The 20,609-nt window shown below is 38.4% G+C and overlaps 1 protein-coding gene across 9 annotated transcripts in view; it reads left to right on the top strand.

The window, feature by feature from the left end:
- Positions 1-20,609, top strand: part of UNC79 (unc-79 homolog, NALCN channel complex subunit) — a 106,405-nt gene that overhangs the window by 10,692 nt on the left and 75,104 nt on the right. For 7 of the 9 annotated variants that reach the window (XR_012056479.1, XM_072930364.1, XM_030274890.4 and 4 more), the window contains 12 exons: positions 790-1,094; positions 4,493-4,663; positions 7,474-7,566; positions 8,841-8,896; positions 9,503-9,632; positions 10,988-11,052; positions 12,465-12,553; positions 13,689-13,729; positions 14,970-14,998; positions 16,053-16,279; positions 16,563-16,734; positions 19,036-19,266. Coding sequence is in view for 8 of the 9 variants with exons in the window: in XM_030274890.4 (XP_030130750.4) it covers positions 790-1,094; positions 4,493-4,663; positions 7,474-7,566; positions 8,841-8,896; positions 9,503-9,632; positions 10,988-11,052; positions 12,465-12,553; positions 13,689-13,729; positions 14,970-14,998; positions 16,053-16,279; positions 16,563-16,734; positions 19,036-19,266 (1,609 nt within the window). In the remaining variant the exon portion in view is untranslated. Of the gene's footprint in view, positions 1-789; positions 1,095-4,492; positions 4,664-7,473; positions 7,567-8,840; positions 8,897-9,502; positions 9,633-10,987; positions 11,053-12,464; positions 12,554-13,688; positions 13,730-14,969; positions 14,999-16,052; positions 16,280-16,562; positions 16,735-19,035; positions 19,267-20,609 lie in introns of those variants that run through there. The other 2 variants (XM_041716874.2, XM_072930366.1) reach the window with 2 other exon arrangements.

The following is a 20,609-nucleotide window of genomic DNA, read 5'->3' on the forward strand; positions in this document are numbered from 1 at the left end:
TTGTATTCATAAAGCAAAATGTTTCCTCCCTAAACGTGGGCAAAATTAAAAACACACATAAACAACCATTATCATTAGCTCACAAACATATGCTAAAGACCATCTACTATATATTATTTTATAACTTTTCCAAATGTAGTTTAGTTAACATTTTAGAAATATATTATTTCTAAATCCATGTGCCTGTTTAAACTTCATTATCTCAAATGATACTGAGTGAGTGGTCATGAAACAGTATCATAAAATACATACAGACATTATTTTAATGCAATAAACATGTGATTTTTAAGACTATCTTAACAAACACACATGTTTATTCTTTGCTAAAACATGTTTCTGCAAGTGCCACACCTATATTTTGCATGTTTTCAGTCAGTTGGCTCAAAAGATTATAGGGGGGAAAAAATAAATCTCTCAAAATCCTCAGAATCTCAGAGCAAAATACCAGCCTATTTTGACACAGCTAAACACTTTTAATTCTTAGAATTTTTCTTAACTGTGAAACATGGGTAGGGCACTGAAACATGCATTTTTATATTTTTGCTCCTTATGAACCAGATAACACATGAGATGCAATGAAATTTTCCTAGACGTCAATTTTTAATTCTCTTGTTTTAAAGCATGGAAGTAGATGGTTGCTAGATTTGTAGACATGCTGGTTTTGGTAGTGATTGCATCTTATGTGGGATGTATCTGGTCTTTTATTATTTGTTTTATAGTGTCATTTCAATGTAATGTGCTGTTCTTTGTGTCTTTGTTGTCTCTTTTTTTTCTTTGTCCCCCCAACAGCATTTTGTCCCGCACAGGGAAGAAGGAGAATCAAGATGCCTCCAATTTGACAGTGCCCATGACCATGTGTCTTTTTCCTGTGCCATTCCCACTCACCCCATCTCTAAGACCACAGGTCAGTTCCATCAACCCTACTGTTACTCGCTCCCTCCTTTACAGCGTCCTGCGAGATGCTCCATCTGAACGTGGCCAGCAAAGTCGTGATGCTCAGTTATCAGACTACCCATCTTTGGACTATCAAGGACTTTACGTGACACTGGTGACACTACTGGATCTAGTTCCCTTGCTACAACATGGGCAACATGGTAAGCAGGCCCTTGAATGATTCCAGTGCTGTGAATCCATGAGTGATGCATATATCCAGTAGAAGAGATGGGCCTAAACTGACCTGGATCTGGATTTCAAAGCTTCTGGGATGCATTTATATCCAAGTGTTCTGTTTGACTTTCTCAAATAAAGGATGTTTTTTTGCTAAATGTGGATTTGGGTTTGAATTCTGAGGTTGTCTGATTTTTAGTGATGTGCTGGTGGTATGTAACTAAAATACAATTGTATGTAACAAAAATTACACAGACGGGTGTAAAGATACCCAGATTTTTAACTTGAATCTGCTGAGATAACTTCAGTTTGTCTTTTTGGGGTGTGTCTCCTAAAAATGCACAAAGAACATGCAAATGTGTATCTGGCCTATAAGAAATGCACAGATTGAGTGTTCTGGTGAAGGTCCATCTCTACACAGAATATAGTATATATCTAATTGAAGAAAAAATCACAGTAATTGTGCTTTGAGATGGCTTTAAAATACACCTGTATAAAAAAGATAGCAGCATCTCTGTCTGAGAGAAAACCAATATTGTCTTATGTTTCAAAGTAGCTACAAGTGGGGTTTGTGACTGTGTTGTGTTTGTATTGTTTTCCTCAAGTTCTGCTCTGCATCTGTCTGGTTTATTAGTCTGTTAGCCTTTCCCTACTGGGATTCAGTAGCCCAGTATTCTCCCTAGGTATTAGCCAATATTAATTTCCACGGTGGTATCATGATGAGTTGCTTACATAGTTCTATGGGAAGATGGTTGTCTATCTGATAATGCTGCTGAAATTCTTCAGGAGGAAAGTTGTTTCTGTAAAGTGCTGAATTCCCTTTCAGCTGGCAGCAGTATGTTTGAATCCAAGACTGCTACCCTAGGAAATGAATGGTATGATCTTGCAAAAGCAGGGCCTATAGCAAGATACAGACTTGTTGACTTAACTTAAATTCTTAGAAGTGGTGGAGTTAATGATCAAAAACTCTTTTCCTAAATAGATAACATGCCAATGATTAACAATCAATGGAGAGCTGTAAAAAACAAACAACATTGGGCAAACATTTTTCTTTTTATGGCCACACAGTGCCTCACCTTGTGTGTTTTTTCTGTCCCTAGTCACATTTTTGTTGCTGTGTTGTTTTACATCCTAATAGACAATCCTGGGACATGATTCCCACTTGAGTAAGTGAAACACTCTAGGAGTAATTGCCAGTGGCTTGGCAGCTGGAAGAGTAGTGGGAAATCTTACAGGACGCTGTGCTGGGTCTAGTATTACTAAATATTTTAATTTTTACTAAATAGTTTTGGTTTATTTTTTTACTTAACTGATAGACTTTGGGTTTACAGATGTTATCAAGATGATTACTAGCATGTGCTTTGTGTGAAAGATATGTGACTCAAGTAATTGGGGCAAGTTGCATTCTGTTTTGAAGTGTCTCCACAGGAGAAATGTAAAATACTCTGCTTAAGAGAGAAATTAAAGGAAAAAGAGGCAATACCAGCTTGGAAGCTGTACTGCAGAGAGCTCTGAGTGTTAACAGTAGATCTGAGAAGACCATAAATCGCTAAAATACAAATAGTATTCTAGCAATGTGTAAACATTTTTTTATGTATGAGATACCAAAAACATTATGTTTATTATTCTAACAGCCCTATAAAGCCTCAGCTGGAGTAAAATTTTCAGATTTGTCCATCTAGCTTCAAGAAAAACATGTACTATTTGTGAAGAATCCAGGAAAAAAAAAAAACCCAAGAATGATTTGAGATCTAGAAAATGTGAGCAGTGAGAGAAAAACAGAAAAAAATTGGTTTATCTAGCTTAGAGAAAAATGGAAGGGAGATGTGATTATCGTATGAAAATATGTAAAGGTTGCTGTGAGGAGAAATAAATGAAATCAATCTATTTGTTGTTATAGTTGACCAGGATAAGAAGTTATACACTTATATAGCAGCAATGGAAATTTTTAAAATGAAAATTATTTTTATATTATAAACATGATTAAGCATTAGGATGAATTGACAGGAAAAGGAGTGAACTGTCTTGCAGGTTTTTAAGAACATTTTAGATAAATATGTGCCAGGAATAATTTGATTGACTCATCCTTGGGGCAAGGGGAGATGGCTTGCTGTTTTGTATGGTTTTGTGTGCAGAGAATCAAATTTTGCAATACAACTTGTTATGTATTTCTTCCTCAGCTTAGTAATTGATTAAAAAATTATATACTTTTTTATCAGAATAATCCATGTTGTTTGGGTAAGTACAACTGCTGTGCAAGGCAATCCTGAGCTTTGGCCTGATCAGGTTATAAAAGAGTGTATTTAGCTGGTGAATATGTATTGCAGGAGAAGCACTCTGTAGCACTGAGGGTCTCGTTAGGCTCTTGCATAGGAGGCTGGCCAGAACCACTGAAATGGGCTGCCACTTTTAATTTTTGATATGACCCAGAATGTTCACAGCTACAGATCAATCTGTGCTTGACAGAGACAGTTGTACAGGTGAGACTGAAAGCCTGTGTGCAATGTGCTGAAGGCTGGGGAATAGTTAACAAATGCAGGAGGAAAGCCTTCTGATGTCTTTGGGTCATCATACAGGTTCATACTCAGGCTTCATTGAGTGCTGTAACCTTTGTCAGAGGGTTATAGGCACCAGCTCGCTTTCTCATTTGGGAGAGAGTATAAAGATTATTCCACAGTGACCAGGTACACAATAAATTATGCCTTCCCTTTAGATCTTGAAATGTTGCACAGTTATTAAGTATCCTTTCCAACGAGTTACAATATGATTTATTAGAATAAGTGTAGATAATCTTGATAAATATTCCTATCCTTTTAAGCTCTGGCCACTTCTAGCATCAATGGTTTCCCTGGAAATCAAGATCTGTAGTTTAATCACATGTGGTTTGAAAAATACAGTGACACTTCCTGTAGTCAGTATATGTGAGATACTTTGCAGAACTCTTGAAAGTAATTAAGATAAAGTTCTTATTTTAATATGACTGATAAAGACTAGAATGCTTTTTGCAAAATCTGGCCTTCAATACAATGTGCATTTGAAATTCTTATTCTAGTAACAGCTCTGCTTAAATTCAAGCCATCATATGTTAATCACCATATGATTAATATCAACACTGATTTTAACTGATTATTTTATAGACTGTAGCTTTCATATTTTCTTCACACTCTTTGGAGGAGTGTTCAGCAGCTGTTTCCCTCCATTTAGGAGGGACTTAAAAATTGAGGGTGTACTCACTTGTCTACAGTGATTATCTTCCCAAATTACTTTGAGAGGAAAGCTGGAATTAAAATAGAATTAATTTTTTAGATTAGTAAACAAGAAAGTACATAGTTATAATTACGTTTTCATTGTAATGATTCTATATTTCTTTCATTTTATTCAACAGATCTTGGCCAATCAATTTTTTACACTACTACATGCTTACTTCCTTTTCTCAGTGATGATATTTTGAGTACTTTACCTTATACAATGATTTCAACATTAGCTACCTTTCCTCCATTCCTGCACAAGGATATTATAGAGTATCTCAGCACATCTTTTCTGCCTATGGCTATATGTAAGTAGAACCCATTCTAGTTATTGTTCTGTCTTGGCACATAATAGTATCAGACTGTATGAGTCAAAATTTGATCTGTGACAGAATTGTAATGGAACATCAATCTCCTTACATACATAAAATAATTTCATGTGACTATTTTCAATGGGAAATAGCTCTATCATTTTTATTTATTTATTACACTGTTGTTTGGGTGTGAATTTTTCCTTTTTTTAAAGTGTGATGTTTAATTTAAAAAATCACTGTTTTCAGACTCCTAGAACTTTCAGTGCCAGCAGTGGAATTTTTGAATACAGAATCAGTTGGACAAACTGCTCCTGAAATAATAAATGCAATAGCAACATGCATAATTTTTGCATAGATACAGATCTGGATGTACGAGTATGATTTTTCTCAATGTGATGATGTTGTGGTGAATTTCTATTTTCTCCCTATCTGTGTTTTTGGCACTTTCTCTCTAAGTTCTGTACTAAATGACTATGCCTGTAATATCTCCTATCCATAACAGTTAGGACTGAATCTGATGGTCCCTGCCCTTTTTTCCTCTTTTTGTCTTTTTACTTCCTCTCCATGGAGATGTCACATGATTATTTAATGTCATAGTCCCTGCACAGTGTGGATATTGAGGTGTGTTCTGAATGCTTGTCCATGTACCCGACAAAAAGCTCAATGGGACTTCAGCAGTAATGAGAAACGTAACCATTTTCTGCAGAGAGAATCATTAAGGTCAATATTAGGTCATTTAACCAACAAGCTTTTTACTGTGTGTGACCAAACCTGCAACAGTTTGCCAAAGCAGTTGCAGATTCTCCATTCTAGCAGGTGCTCAAAACACAATTTTCCCTGGAGATCTGCTGTAGTTGCCTTTGAGCAGAGGGATTGGCCAAGATGATGGCCGGAAGTCCCTTTTAACATCAACCATCTGTGATTTTGTGAAAATGTCTCTTCCTTATCTTTATATTCCCAATTCTTTGTGGAAAAATATGAACAACTTTTGTACAGATATCAAGAGTAATGCCATTTAACCATGCAGAAGGTGCTGAAAGAAGCATAGTCCAGTGTTTTGAGATTAATATTTAATGCAAATGTATCACCTTTATTTTCTGATTTGACCAGTCAATGATCTGGAAAAGTTCCCTAACTCTTCTGGACTTCAGTTTTCCCATGTAAAATATTCATTTTTGGTATGTTCTAGTGAGGTTTTCTCTATTAACTCTGACACATCTAATGACAGTGTGCAAATTGAAATTGCTAAGATATATTTAATATGTATGTGCAATAGATCCTCTTTGTGTTAAGAACAGAATTTTACATTAAGCAACTTCTTTTCCCAGTGCTGTATCCTGTTAACGAACAGCTGAGTGTGGTGACTTATCCTGTCTCTCCTCAGATCTTTAGAACTGTACCTCAGAATAACTGGATGAGTCGAATCCTTGGTTTACTTAAATAGATGCTGTTCCCCAACTGCCCCGATAGAGATTGCATCCTTGCATTTGCATTTGTCATGCTGGCTTTTTTGTCTATCAGTTTTGGTGAGATTTCTGTATGAAACCAGTCTGCTGCTTTTTAAATTTACTAATCTAGTATTGTGTCCTACTTTTTTGCTGATGGCTATATTTAATTGCCCAGTTAGAGCTGCCAAGTATTTTTCAATTTAAACCCATAAAAATACACCTTCCTGTAATAATTTGGGGGTGCTTATTTGTGTGGAAAAGATTAAAAAAATGAATTAATGAAGTGCAGTGAAAAGATCTGTAGTAATATTGGGTCATGTGGAGAACAGAAAGGAAGAAATTCTCCATTTTATCTTCTCTCCTTCATTTCTATTTGAGAGTTCTTTTAATTAGTCTCCTTGTCTTTCCCTGCTGGGAATTATATGCTCCTTTGCAAGGCAAGTGCAGAACCTTTCCTTCCCTTAGCGTTTAGTTCTGATTCAAACCAAAAGGGAGGATGCAAGAGATTGTCTAAGCAGTTGGAGAGCCAGATGGGAGGGATGAAAACAGCCCACTGAGCTGGTAGCTACAGTTCTGTGCTTCTATCCCAAATGCTTGGTATTTGGGTCCTGGCAGCCAGGCTTGGGGAAGTGCTGTGAGGGTGGAAAGATACTTGTGACATCTCTTTGTGGGAGCTTGCCTTCAAAGCCATGTTGCCATGTAAAAGTTCTGCAGGGTTTTCCTAAATATATTGCATTTAATAGTAACCCACTTCATGAGAGACTAGGAGGAACTCCAGCCACTTTCTGTGTGAGGTAAAAGATTCTGAGGTGAAAGATTGTCAGTGCTGCTGTTCATCATTATCTCAACACAGTTCACATAACCATGGGACTGATGTTTCTGCTTTGCAGCTGTAACTTGAGCTCTTAGCAGATGCTCTCTGAGGAGTAATCTGTGCCCTGCACCAGCAGCTATCACCAGCCCCAGCCCTTCCTCAGCACACCTCAACAGCAGGCTTTCCATTTTCCTCTCCAGTTTTTCCTTGCCCTTCCTACAATCCAAGGCCTAGGTGCACTTAGCTGTATAAATGATGCTATTTTGACCAGTCTGTGGGTTCTGAAGGAGAGGGCCTGAGAAGGCAACTGGTTGATGCAGTTTTAGGGATGAAGTTGCACTGATCTGGAAAACCTGGCACAGTCTGTGAATCAGTACCTGGGCATCTTTCTCTTCCACTTTTTTTTTTTTTTGCTTTGTTTTCATGACATGATATGGCACCTTAGGAATTTTATCTGCCTGAGTTGGAATCAGTTACGTGCTATTCTCACCTGATTTTCCTGTTAAAATAGAAAATTCATTTATTTTTTCCTTTCTTTTAAGTGGGATCTTCAAAACGAGAAGGTGTTCCAGCACATGTCAATCTGTCTGCATCATCAATGCTGATGATTGCAATGCAGTACACATCAAACCCAGGTATGTGTAAACATGCAGCGTGGTATCGTTCATTCTGAAACTGTCAGTCAGGAAGTATTGTCAAATGAAATCAGAAAAGTTTTCATTATGGGAAAATACTGTTTTTTCCCAGCACAGGATGAAAAATGATTTGTTGTAGTCAAAACTGAGATTTCTGGACATCATGCTGGAAATAATCCTTATGTAGACAAGAGATCACTTTGTGATAAAGAAATAGGATTTGGCCCAGGATTGAAAACTCTGATCTACTCATGTTTGACATGTTGATATATCTAATGTCACTGTTGGGGAGAAATACCATTTAACTTGACTACAGAAATTCATAGTAACTGTCTTACACTATGATTCAAATATCAGTGAACTCACAGCTGGTACTGTTTTGCTAAAGAAGACAGGTAATGCTGGCTGCAGACTTAATGGAACTATAATGAAGTTATATGTAATTATGAGTATCTAAGCAAAAGTGAGGCAGTCCCTATTAAACCATTGGGATCACATAACGAAATTGAAACAGTATTGAACCCCAGTGAGCTGTTGCATTACATGATCATCAGCTGTCAACTATCTCCTGTCTTATGTGGATGGGTAGATGTAGTGTGTGTGGAGGGACCCCACACTGCATTCTGTGGAGTGTCACATCATCCTAGCTTGCTTTATACAGGTAAATAAAAGCAGAACACCATTTTTAAAAGCTGCTTGCAGAAGTCAGTTTTTTTTCATTAAATGTTCTGTCTTTGTTTTTTTGTGATTTCTGTGTTCAAACCGTCAGAGAAAAATGTTGCCTTGTGGTTTCTGGGAAGTCAGACATCTAAAGTAGTTCACTTGGCTCTCATATTTGTTTGATACAGTGTGGCTCCTATAGCCTTTTGTATATGTGGAAATAATAGTTACATGTGACTTCCATTGCTGCCTCAAGATGAATGACAAGATACCCATTTACATTGTGACAGAGGGACAAAGTTTTAGTGAATCAGCAGGTATCTTTCAACTAGATGTGTTTGAAAAAGATCTCCATTGCTGTGCAAAAAGCTGTACCCTCATGGTAATCATCTTCCTGCATTTCTTGACAGAAAGAAGTTACTAATACTCAGTTTCTTATATTTTGTGATGACTCTCAGGGCATTGATTCTTTAGCAAGCCCTTTAAAATAAAAAATATTTGAATGAGGCATAGAGTTTTGGATGGACAAAGCCGAGCCAATCAGCTGTTTACATCACTTCTTTAACCTGAGTTTCCTTGTCCATATTAAGTCTATACTGTCTTTTCTCTCTCAGTGTATCATTGCCAATTACTGGAATGTCTAATGAAATATAAGCAAGAAGTATGGAAAGTAAGTTTATGATCATATATACTTTGTGGAAATTACTGTGCTTGGGTAGTAATAAAAACCAGATGGCTTGAAAATTGAACTGGCTGTGTGCCAGGAAGTTGTAAATGATCTTTATTTCCAGTCCTCCCTCTGGATTATGGAGAGGAAGGTCCCTCTAATTTTTAGTTTAGAGGCAGTTCCATGTTTTATAGGACAGAGCTCTGTTTCCTAAGTACTTTGTGGTTGTGGCTCCAGTGGGTGGAAATTTTAATAATGAGCAGGCTTCTCAGTTCATGTGGGACTGGACTTTTACAATAAATATTTGTATTATTGTCTGAATCTGCTGTAAATCTGGTTTATTTATCTGTATCTCACCTCTTTGCTCCATGACTAGACAGAGAATTAGTGCACTGTGGGATGGGTAGTTGCTGTTGCATCCTCTGATTAAACTCGGAAGCATTCAAGTTGGTCATCTAATCTTGTCTCTAAGAGCATACAAAGGAAGTTTCTTAGGGCATGAAATGTGTTAATTTTGTGTGTTCAGCTATCTTTGGACAGAAGTACAATATCTTGAATTGTGGTGTGTTACCTTGAAAAAATAAACATTTTGTACATGTCTTTCCTTAGGATTTGCTATATGTAATAGCCTATGGACCATCTCAAGTTAAACCTCCAGCAGTACAGATGTTATTTCACTATTGGCCCAATTTAAAACCCCCTGGGGCAATCAGTGAGTACAGAGGACTTCAGTACACAGGTCAGTGCAGCTGGTTTTTTGTAGGCCAAAATAAATAAATTATGAGAAGCGTTAAAGTGACATTTTTACAGTTTTGTGATATATTGCGACTCTTTTTGTTTGATAAGTTGTACTTTCATAACAATATGCATTATCCATTTATCTGCATTTTCCAAAAGATGTTATGAAAAATAAAAACTCAGATCATGGCTAGTAAATAGGTTATCTTACTCACAATATTAGCTAAACCTGAACAGGAGAAGAAATAAATATTGTGTTTGTAACAAATAGTCTGTGAAACTGCTGCCTGGGCCTCCCAGCAGTTCTGGTTTATGTTCCTTTCAATTATTGCTTTGGTTGCTTTTGTTGTGCCAGCTGCTAACACTGCTCCTGTTGCTAAGACTTTTTATCCGGCTGTTACTGTCAAAAAAAGTCATGTGATGTCAGGTGCAGTTAGTATAATGGATTCATTCTCAAGGTTGATTATAGGATGAAAACGGGGACAAAGTCAGGAACGCAGCTGGAGTAGGTGCTTGGTATAAAGTTCTCTGTCTGCCAGACTCCCCAGAGATACTGATGGGACAGTGCTACTACAGGGGCACGAGAAGTTGTTGTCCAGCAACAACTCATTGCTTTTCCTGATTGTCTGTCTGAACCTGTTTCAGTTAGTCTCTGTCATATGACATAGGTTTAGTTAACTTTTAAAATTTCTGGACCAGAATGTGACATTTTAAATTAGGAAAATGAAGGGTTGGAAGAAACCTTAGAAGACCCCTAGATCAACTCAAGCGCAGTCTGAATGTTCCTGGTAGAAGTTGTCTGATCTGTTCTAAAGCCTTCTACCGGAGGGTTGATAAATTTTCTTGACTGTTTAGAAAAAAAAGAAATTCTTCATGTACTGCTCTGCATCACTTCTTCCATGCAAGCAGGTCTGTAAACTAATCATGATAGTATTCCTTCTGTCACTGGACTAGTTTTCCTTTGTCTCAGCTGTGTTTGCATTTTGCCTGGGAAAGTAACTGAATTTACTCAGCTACTCCTACCATCTTGCTCCTGGAGTGGAAGGATAGTTAATTATTTCAAGATGCTGGTGAGATCAAGAAGTGTCTGCAACAGGAATGTCTGCGTCTTCCTTTTTTCATTTTCTCGCTGAATCCATGGTTCATTTAAATTACATTCTAAATAATTCAGGAGGCCTGTATGTTCAAGGTTGTTTATGGTAATTATTAAGCTTCCTGAGGAGTGGCTATTTGTATCATACTCATATTTGTATAGTGCTTAGTACAAGAGGATCTTGTTCTCAATTGAGACCGCTAGACACAAAGAATGTAAATATCTCTTCTCATTTACTAATCAGCCATGTTTTGGTTTTGCAGCCTGGAATCCTATTCATTGCCAGCACATTGAATGCCATAATGCGATTAACAAACCCGCTGTGAAGGTACTGCTGTTACTTTAGGGGCCAAACCCAGCTCTCTGGGTGGGGGAGGTTCTACTTCGACCCCAGCCGTGTGCTGTGGTGCTGTGCAGGTGACCAAAAGCAGGTGCTAAAGGAGCAGCAAAGCCTGTTGGCACCAAGGGGCCACACCTTTGTGAATGTGCTATTTGGCTGCCTAAAGCAAGATAAGGTTTTTCCTGCAATTAGTGTGGGAAATCTTGAAATTAAACATGGCTATGGTTGTAAAGTACTTTATAAAATTCTAAGCTGGCTCCTGGCTAATCCATGTAAATGTTTTCCTGAACACACATACACACACACACACACATATATATAAATGTGCACAAATATTACTGTATACAGGAAACATTATTTCCTGTATACCATGTTCACCTTGGTATACAGGCTGTGATATGACTTATCTTGGAAATCTTGCAAGGGACCACCTTCCTGCCCACTCCAGTCATTCTCAATGATTCCTCTCTCACAGGAAAAATGCTGAAAGGTTTTCCTTCATGTTGTAGTGGTCACTAGTTCCAGGCTAATAACACAATAGAGCAAAATGCTTAAAAAGTACAGTTTCAAGCTTTGCAGATTAAGTACCTGAATATTTTTGAGTGCTCTGTTAACCTAATTTTGACAGAATCAATTTTGATCAGTCATCACTCAGAAAAATGCAGTCTGTTTTGTCCTAAAGAGATGATTTGGTTAGCAAAGATGAGAAAAATTCAAAATGTATTTGTCTTTATTTATAAATCTTGAACTCCAATGGAGTAAAAGTGATCAGTGGTTAAGATACAGTGTTCAGTGTTTCCTTTGTAATACAAAATACTTGAACAAGTATGTATGGAACTGGCTGTTAACTGTAACTGTTTTCTGTAATTGACTTATGTGAAAGGATAAAAGCTAATGCAGGACAAAGTCTGGACCTCTGTTGCCAAGGGAACTGTGAGTCTTTGTTCTGTCACTGCAGTTGTGCTCTATACTTGAAAACTGTGATGACTGAAAATTAGATTTTGCTGGAAGAGGCATTTTTGGATAGAAAAATCTAGACCTTTCCATTACCTTGTCCTAAACAATGGATCCTCTAAGTGCTGTCTCTTTGGGGACAAGAAAGTAGCAGCATATAGAGAATATGTGATGTGATATATAACAAAACGTACTCGTCTTTCAGAAAGCGATCATATTGGTACTGCAATATGTCCTATTTTTTTACAGGCTCTCACATCCCTGTCTTTGTTAGAAATAGTTTCAGATCTTGTATGCCAGATGCCGAGTATTTTCTTTCATTACTAAATGCTCTTAGCACATATCAAAGCTGTGTTACATTTTATGTCCTAGCATTAACATGTTGAACTTTCTCAGCAAGCTTCAATGAACAGATATGTTAATCTTTTTCCTTCTCCATGTTTCAGATGTGCATTGACCCATCCCTGTCTGTGGCTTTGGGTGATAAGCCACCTCCCCTATATCTTTGTGAAGAATGCAGCCAAAGAATTGCAGGGTAGGTGAACCATGAGCTGGAAAATGATAAACATTGTCAGACTCCAGAACTCTGGAGTTTTGCTTTTTTGGAGTATGATTAGCATATAATTCATATAGGTAAGCCTGTTGAAATATAAGGAGCACACTGCCACTCAGATATTTACCACACATGATGAGCATTTGCACCTACCTTAAATGGAGCTTTTAATTTGAGATCTCTGAGAGAATAGATACTGTGGGATGCATTGACTATGATAGGGAAACCTCATTAATGAACCAGCTTATGCTTATGAAACATTTTTTGTCCCCCTCCATTAGTTGTCATTTAAAACTGAGCATTATAGTGAAATATCTATTCTTTTACAGAGCTTTCACTAATGTTTTGTAACATGTATTTCAGATTAGTCTCTTAAGATATATTATGAAGCGACAGAGATCAAAGAAATTGATCCAGGATTGCCAGTATTTAGAAGGAATGTACTCCGAAATAAAATAACCTCACTTTGTTTTCATTTTTGGTTGACTTTTTTACCTTTAAATTGCTACTTTGGTTTGCATCAGTATACAAAATCTACTGATACTTACAGTCAGTGCCAGTCATTACTTCAAATGAGCAAGGTTACAGATAGTTCAGAACCTAAAGGAGTGTTTTTCTCCTCAGTTTCAGACAACTTTAAATCACACTGGCTGTGGGAAAAGCAATTACATCTAGGTTTTTAAGTCATCATTGAGTTAAAGCTGCAGGAAAAAGTAATTGAATTTGGTAAAGCAGAGCTTCTAAGGACACACAGAGAAAACAGTACTGGTACTTTAGTTTCTTTTCTATATTCATCTGTTATTCTTCACTACCATTTCTTAGCTGTCACACTTTCAGAGCGCACTCTCTTTTAATTTGATAAATTTAGGTCTCAAAAGTAATTTTTGAAAACCTTGAACAGGGTGGCCAAAGTCAAAGTGGTAATTTACAGTAAGACGGCACAACAAAGAGATGTAATGTAAATCAATCTGCAATTTATAAAATTACTTTTGAAAAAAGCAGCTTCAGAATAATGGCACTCCTACCACATTGATTTATCTAAATTTCCTCTGTGCAAAATTAAATCCATGTATATATATGTATAAAAAGAAAGCTAATTGCAAATACATTTTTACAGGGATCACAGTGAATGGTTGATTGATGTTCTTCTGCCACAAGGTAAGAGATATTTTAAGGGTAGGTACAAGCTAATCATAATTGTACAAAGCTATGCTGATATTTCTCCATACTGTATTACTTGAACTGCTGCATTCTGTTCAAAAGTTTCAAAAGTGTTGGGTGGCTTTTTTTTTTTTTTTTTTTGTTTAAGGCAGTTTGTATCTAATGCTGCTTAATGTCCTTAAAGTATGAAGAATTGACTAATCCTCCATCTGAAATCCTATGCTATTCTTTAGGTATGAGGAAACAGAGACAATTTAAGAGATTGTCAAATCTTGAAGCATTCACAATTGGAGCCAAGTATTTAAGAAGTATTTGTGTCCCACAGTACTGTTCAAAAAAATGGGGCTAGTTCTTCCAGTAACATGGGTCTGATTTGAAAGCTCTAAAAGCTGCTGAAAATCTATGAAATGAAACTGCAAAGCATATCAGAAAAGGACGTAAAATATTTTTGATGATCCAATCATTGATCTAATTCTTGTCCATTTGCCAGTGAGAGACCTGATATTTTGTAAGCTACTAGAATGCAGACAAAGCGTGTTGATAGACTAATCAGCATATCTAAAATAACACTTCCAGGGACAGAATGAAGACTGCCTCTCTCTTTGCCTTGCAAACTGAATTCTTAAGCAGTCGAGATTTTCTTGCTGTCTGCTTTTAGTTGAAATATTACCCAGATAAAGAATGTTTTGTTTACTTAAGGGAAGCACATCTTCTTAATCAGCCCCTTAAACTTACTGAGTCATATGTTGCCAGGGCAACAGATCGAATAGCTGCTGCTTACAGGTTGATTCTGCAGACATTTCACTCTGAAATTATGGGCCAGACATAGTGGCTGCTTTGGCATTGTTAGTCTATATTCACTACTCTTTTATGCCAAGAGCTTTCCCGAGCAGTGTCGGCCCACCTGAGCCATGTCTCCTGCATGGCACAGCCGTGGGTACAAGGTGTGCTTTTATAAGGCTGTCTGTGAGGCAGAAGCGTAAGCAGAAGGTGGATGGGCTGCAGAGCACACCACACTTAATGCACCAAGGCTGTTACTTCATTTCAAAATAGAAATAGCCACAGGTGTAAGTGTACAGTGTCCTAACTTGTGCAGGCTTAGGGGTTTCAGTAGTACCTGGAAACACAAGCTGAGCCCAGAGACTTCCTTGCAGGATGTCCATTTTCCCGTGGCTGCCGTAGTAAACCACAAAGACCGTCACTTTGTGTTCATGTTTTGTATGCCTTCCCCTTACAGCTGAAATTTCTGCTATATGTCAGAAGAAGGTAAGATTCAGCCATTTGTGTGATGGGGCATGATTTGATGTTGTGTGTAATATCATTCCATTACTGTGTAGTGTGTTCTTCTTTGTACCATTCCAAAATTTCACAATGTATCCATGAATGCATTTATTGGTGGATGGAAATAATTCAGCAGCAGCAGGTTTCTTTTTGTTAAAACTGATGATGTTGATTTGAGTTGTAGGTTTTAGTTTAAGTGGCAATTAGTAAAGCAATTCAATTATGCAATTTGAGCTCTGTTTGTATTCTATAACTCTGCTATATGAAGAGGATAGAACAAGAGATGAATTTTAAATTTAAGCGTTTATATATCTTCTCATCTCCTTGGATTAATCCTAAATGGAGCAAAAATCATACCGTAAAATGTGTATTTTTAAAAATATGTGGACTGAAAATCTTCAGTGCTTGGCTCTGAAAAGGTTGCTGACAAAAAGAATCTGCTTGCAGTACATACCAGCTAATGTGTTTTGATAAGACTTTAAGAGCAAGGAACATAGTGTAGATGCTATTCCAATTCTCATGTGGTAGAGAAAGCTTTTCTGTTGGGCTGGATTACTAGGTGTTAGAAAATTCAGGTGCTTATTTCAAAGGCTTGTACAGTTTCCTATGATAAGGCAGATCCTTACAAAGCATAAACTGTGGCATGGTGGCACCATTTTTTTGCACTCTTAAGGATCTACGTGTTGCTACCTGTAACCTAAAAAGACCTTCTGAAGCATAAGCAGGTATTAAGAGAACTACTGTAAAATTTAGAGATTGCTCCAAGTCAGGAGGTTGAGGTTGATGATTTAAATGTCAGTTTGGTGTTTCAAAAGAGGAGCAACTGTGACATTTAAGTCCAGGCTCTGCATTTAGCCTTGAGCTTGTCTTTCTGGAAAGGTCAGTGATGTTTGGAGGTTGCGCACAGTTGTGCTTAGACAGAGTGATTTTGGAAACTGCCGACACTTGAGCCAGCTCCCTAGTGCTGGCTCTCCTCCCTGTTTTCGGTTCCATTTTCCCCGATAACCTGCGGTCTGACAAATGCTTTTTTATTTTCCAGAACTGCAGCTCGCACGTCAGGAGAGCAGTTGTCACATGCTTCTCGGCGGGCTGCTGCGGCCGCCACGGCAATCGGCCCGTGCGCTACTGCAAGAGGTGCCACTCCAACCACCACAGCGAGGTGGGCGCGGCCGCAGAGACCCACCTGTACCAGACCTCGCCGCCCCCCATCAACACCCGCGAGTGCGGCGCCGAGGAGCTCGTCTGCACGGTGGAAGCTGTCATCAGGTAGTGAGGCAGCACCAGGCTGTGGTGTCCAGATTCCTGCAGACCTTCGGCAAGGTGGATTGCAGTTTCACTGGGATAGTTCAGACACTGAACTTCTGCTGCTTTAGCGGAGAGGGGCTCAGGTGTGAGTGTTGTCCTGATGAGGAAGTCAGCCCAGAATCCTAGGATTTGATGTTATTTTGTTTCAGGAGAGTGATGACATCGTATATCTAGTTAGACTTGATTAGATGCCTGTATCCACTGCAGAAAAGGTGCATTCACTGACCACAAGCTTGTTTTCTAGCTTGCTGAAAGAAGCAGAGTTTCATGCAGAGCAGAGGGAGCATGAACTCAACCGAAGGAGGCAGATGGGCCTCTCCTCTTCCCATCACTCCCTGGACAACACAGACTTTGATAATAAAGATGATGACAAGCATGACCAACGCCTCCTGAGCCAGTTTGGAATATGGTTCTTGGTAAGAAATTTGTGCTTTTTTCTTTCTTCTTGGTTGCCTCTCCTTTACTTTCTGAAGTCTATTTTACCTCTATTTTTTTTCCTCACCTCTTGGCTTTTGTTGGACTCTTATTCTGATTTGTAAGCAAAAATTTGTCCTGTGAAGCTGTCAAACATGGATATTTCGTAACTAGTTTGGGTGGAGCTGCTGATTCTGCTACGAAGTGTATAACAGAATTATTCAGTCTCAGTTTTGTAGTTGACTTTCTATTTGCCATCACCTTCTGTTCACAAGTGCCCCCTGGTGAGTGTCATTGTTTTCACTTTAAAAGGCTGTCCCCTAAAAATCTATTTTTCACCTTCCAGCTTTCAACATGACTTTCTGGAAGCAGAGCTTTCTCTCTTACCTCTGAATAAGCTGGAGGATTCTTAGTGGGATGCTGTTCATTCCTGCAGTCAGCTTGATCAAGTTATGTCAGTGTACTCCATTCACCTGGTGTGGATTGACAGAATGAACCCCTGGGTTCTACCTCCACAGCAGCTACCAGAGATTATTCCAAAACAGCAGGTCTGCTGCTGGGTAGGTCGTGAGCAGGCCAGGCTGCAGCCTGACAGATCCTCAGAAATGGCATTCTGCAGTTCTCCTTAAGGAAAATTGTCTTTCTTAGGCTCTTTCCAAGCCACCTTTCCTTTCAGGCTCTCTCTTCAGTCACCCAGTGACAGGTGGGCAAATAGCAGGACCTCTCATCCATTGTCTAAACAGAGATCTCTGGATGGCAGGGTGGTAGGTGTGGAGTTCCTTAGCACCAAAAGAGCTGCTCTGCAGTTTCAAGGAAATACATGAATAAACTTTATATTCTGCTGACATCTTGTGGGTTTTGTTGTTTAATGTTGTTTTAGAATAAAAAACATTATTTTTTTTATTGTGCCATGTGCATCTGTTCTGTATCAAATAATGTTTTATAAAGACTGAAGGTCTATATTTCCAGAAGGAAAATTAAGTGCAAACAGAACAGGTTATGTTTCACTGTACATGCCTCATCCCTGACATTCAAAGTGTACCTTTCTGTGGTAGGGAGGAAGAACTCACTGTCTCCATTCTATTCCTGTAAAATCTCTTGATTTCTCTGTAGTGGGTATTCACAGAGATGACCACATAGGTTGTGAGAAATCCTGGTTTGCTGTTTTCCTTCAGAAAATGGCTATCTTTCATGCAGAAACTGGATAAGGGGTCAAGAGCTCCTTTGAAAAGGGCTGCTGGCGGATACTGCCTTTGAGTTAATGCTCAACTGAGCCAAGCACAAGGAAGCAAACACCTGAACATCAACCTGCAATGAAGTAGAAGACTGTACTTTGAATTGGCAAGAGGGTTGATAGCTGCCTCATCTCAAGAAAAATCATGGAGGAAAAACATTTTTAAAATGAGTTCTGGTTTCTCTGGGCAGGAGAGCTGTAATTTCTTTCTCCAGATATGACACAAACATTGCTCTCTTGTTCATGTGCTATGAGGCAGTGGTCACCAATTTCAGGTTGCCAAGTGCTGAGAGCGCAGCTTTCCCTAGGAAATGACAGTGAATAGCTGATAGGTGGCTAAAAGAGCTTCTCAATAGCTTCTCAATTCTGTCACCCATTCCTTGCATTCAGGGCAGCAGCCTGACCTGAAATTTTGTCTCCTGTACCCAGACGGTACCAAGAGCTCAAACATCAGGTAATTAAAGGCTCAGCAGTGTGGTGGCCTGTGAACTGGGGTAGAAATTTGGTCTCAGATTTGTGACAGCTTTACAGTCCAGGTATCATTTTAAAGAGTTTGGAGAAGGGGTGAAGAATGTTAAGCGTTATGTGTGAATTTCCGAGGACTTAAGACTCATATTCATGCCCCAAATGAGGAAAAAAATTCAAGATGGGAATCTTTTTGCAAAGTAATTACATTAGGTAGGCATTTTCTTTCAGAATTTTTGAAGTTCTTGTGTGTATGTATATCATATATTTTACTAGATTTGCAGTACCTTCTGAAATTAAAAGTAATTTTAAAGTTCAAACAAAAAAGTTTGTCAAAGCACTCTATTCTGATTTTTTTTTTCAGTGTTGAAAGTAAACAAAAAAATCAATGCCTGTTTTTTTTTTTTTTCCCATTATATTGTTATTTTCTGGTTATGAAAGGTTTTGTCAATTGTCCTGCACTGACCTCTACTTAAAACTGATCATCTCATTTGTCTCCTATGTAATCTGCATCCTCATAACTCTGAGAATATGCAAAATATAGTAGACAAAACGTTTCCCACCTTTAATTCTAGAAATGAAAGTTGGTTTGTGTTTCTTCCAGGTGAGCCTTTGCACTCCCAGTGAGAATACACCCACAGAGAGTTTAGCAAGGCTGGTTAGCATGGTGTTCCAGTGGTTTCACTCTACAGCTTACATGATGGATGATGAAGTTGGCAGCCTGGTTGAAAAGCTGAAGCCCCAGTTTGTCACTAAGTGGCTGAAGACTGTTTGTGATGTCCGGTTTGATGTCATGGTTATGTGCCTCCTGCCTAAGCCAATGGAGTTTGCCAGGGTAAGAATGATTTATCTGAAGGCTCCCTTATTTGCTACTGAGATTAAGGTCTTAAGTAAAATCACCTTTTCTTTCCCAGCTCTGACAAGGCAAAGAAATCTCAGTGGAAGAGGGAGCAGTGGAATTTGGGAATTTTTCCTTTTCACATCATTTTTAGCTTTACTGTGTTAGGAAGTAGGCATTGTTTACACTGATGTGAAGGCAGGTAGGAAGAATATTATAGGTATTGAAAGGTACTGTACATTTTTGATGCTGCACATTTTCATTATGCTGCTGAAGTACCCAAACTTGTCTTTGCTAAAAAGTATCATTTACCTACTCCCAGATGTAAGCCTGTCCTTTGGTGATGTTTCTTTCCTCTTTGCATTCTTCATCTCTGCAGCTGTGAATTTAGATTTATGGAATCACATAGTTGTAACTGAAGGGAACTCTGGGAATACTGATGCTAACTTCAGAGACCTAATTTGAGTGACTCAGGATCCCAGTCTGACATGGTTTGCCTTGTTGCTGATGGAGAGAGAGAGATTTACCTGGAAGGTTATCCAGGGTGCCTAAGTGTAACCATTGGTGCAACCTCTTCTAAAAAGAGTAATTATTTTCTGTCCATTAGTTATGAAGCAGAATTCACCACTTAGTCGTGCTTTGTAAGACTTTCTTTTACTGAAAAATATCTAGAGAACATGTTTGGACTTGTTTCCTAAAATTAAGTGGCTAGACTTGGAAAGCCATAAAGACTTAACGTGATGTATCATCAGACATGAACTGACCATCGTTTGCTGTACATGTGCAGACCAGCATGGACAGGTTTTACTCAGTAATCATTGCTGCTGGGAGGCTCGTAGGTCAGCTGGGGCAATTTGAGAGGTGGATGGACACTTTGAATGTAAGGAACTTTGCAAAAGAGACTATGGCTCTGAGGTTAAGGGGAGAAGGAAGGACTGAACCTCATGCTGTAATCTCTTGCAGATTTTTTTCTTGGATCCAACCCTTCTTTTGAGTTTTGCTACCCCCTACTGCAATACTTAAGACTAGACCAAAAACTTGCCAGATTTGCAAAGCTTCACTTGAACACTAAGACAAATAGCCATGAAATTAGCTGTGATGAATGAAGGAAAAATAGTTTGCTGGCTGAGATCACCAGTAATTGCTGCCAAAACAGCAGGCATCTCTAGAGCCATTAGTCAGGAACAGCAGATGTGAGCCGAGGTCAGTTAGAATAATTAATCTCTGTATGCCAATTACTTATGTACTTAGAAGCATATTTTTTGCTTCCATTACTGAGAACCTTTCTTCAAAAAACCCTAAACAAGCACCCATGAGAGAACATTTTGTACAGACCAAGT

The sequence above is a fragment of the Taeniopygia guttata genome, chromosome 5 (genome assembly GCF_048771995.1).
Source record: "Taeniopygia guttata chromosome 5, bTaeGut7.mat, whole genome shotgun sequence".
In the NCBI taxonomy this organism is placed as follows: Eukaryota; Metazoa; Chordata; class Aves; order Passeriformes; family Estrildidae; genus Taeniopygia; species Taeniopygia guttata.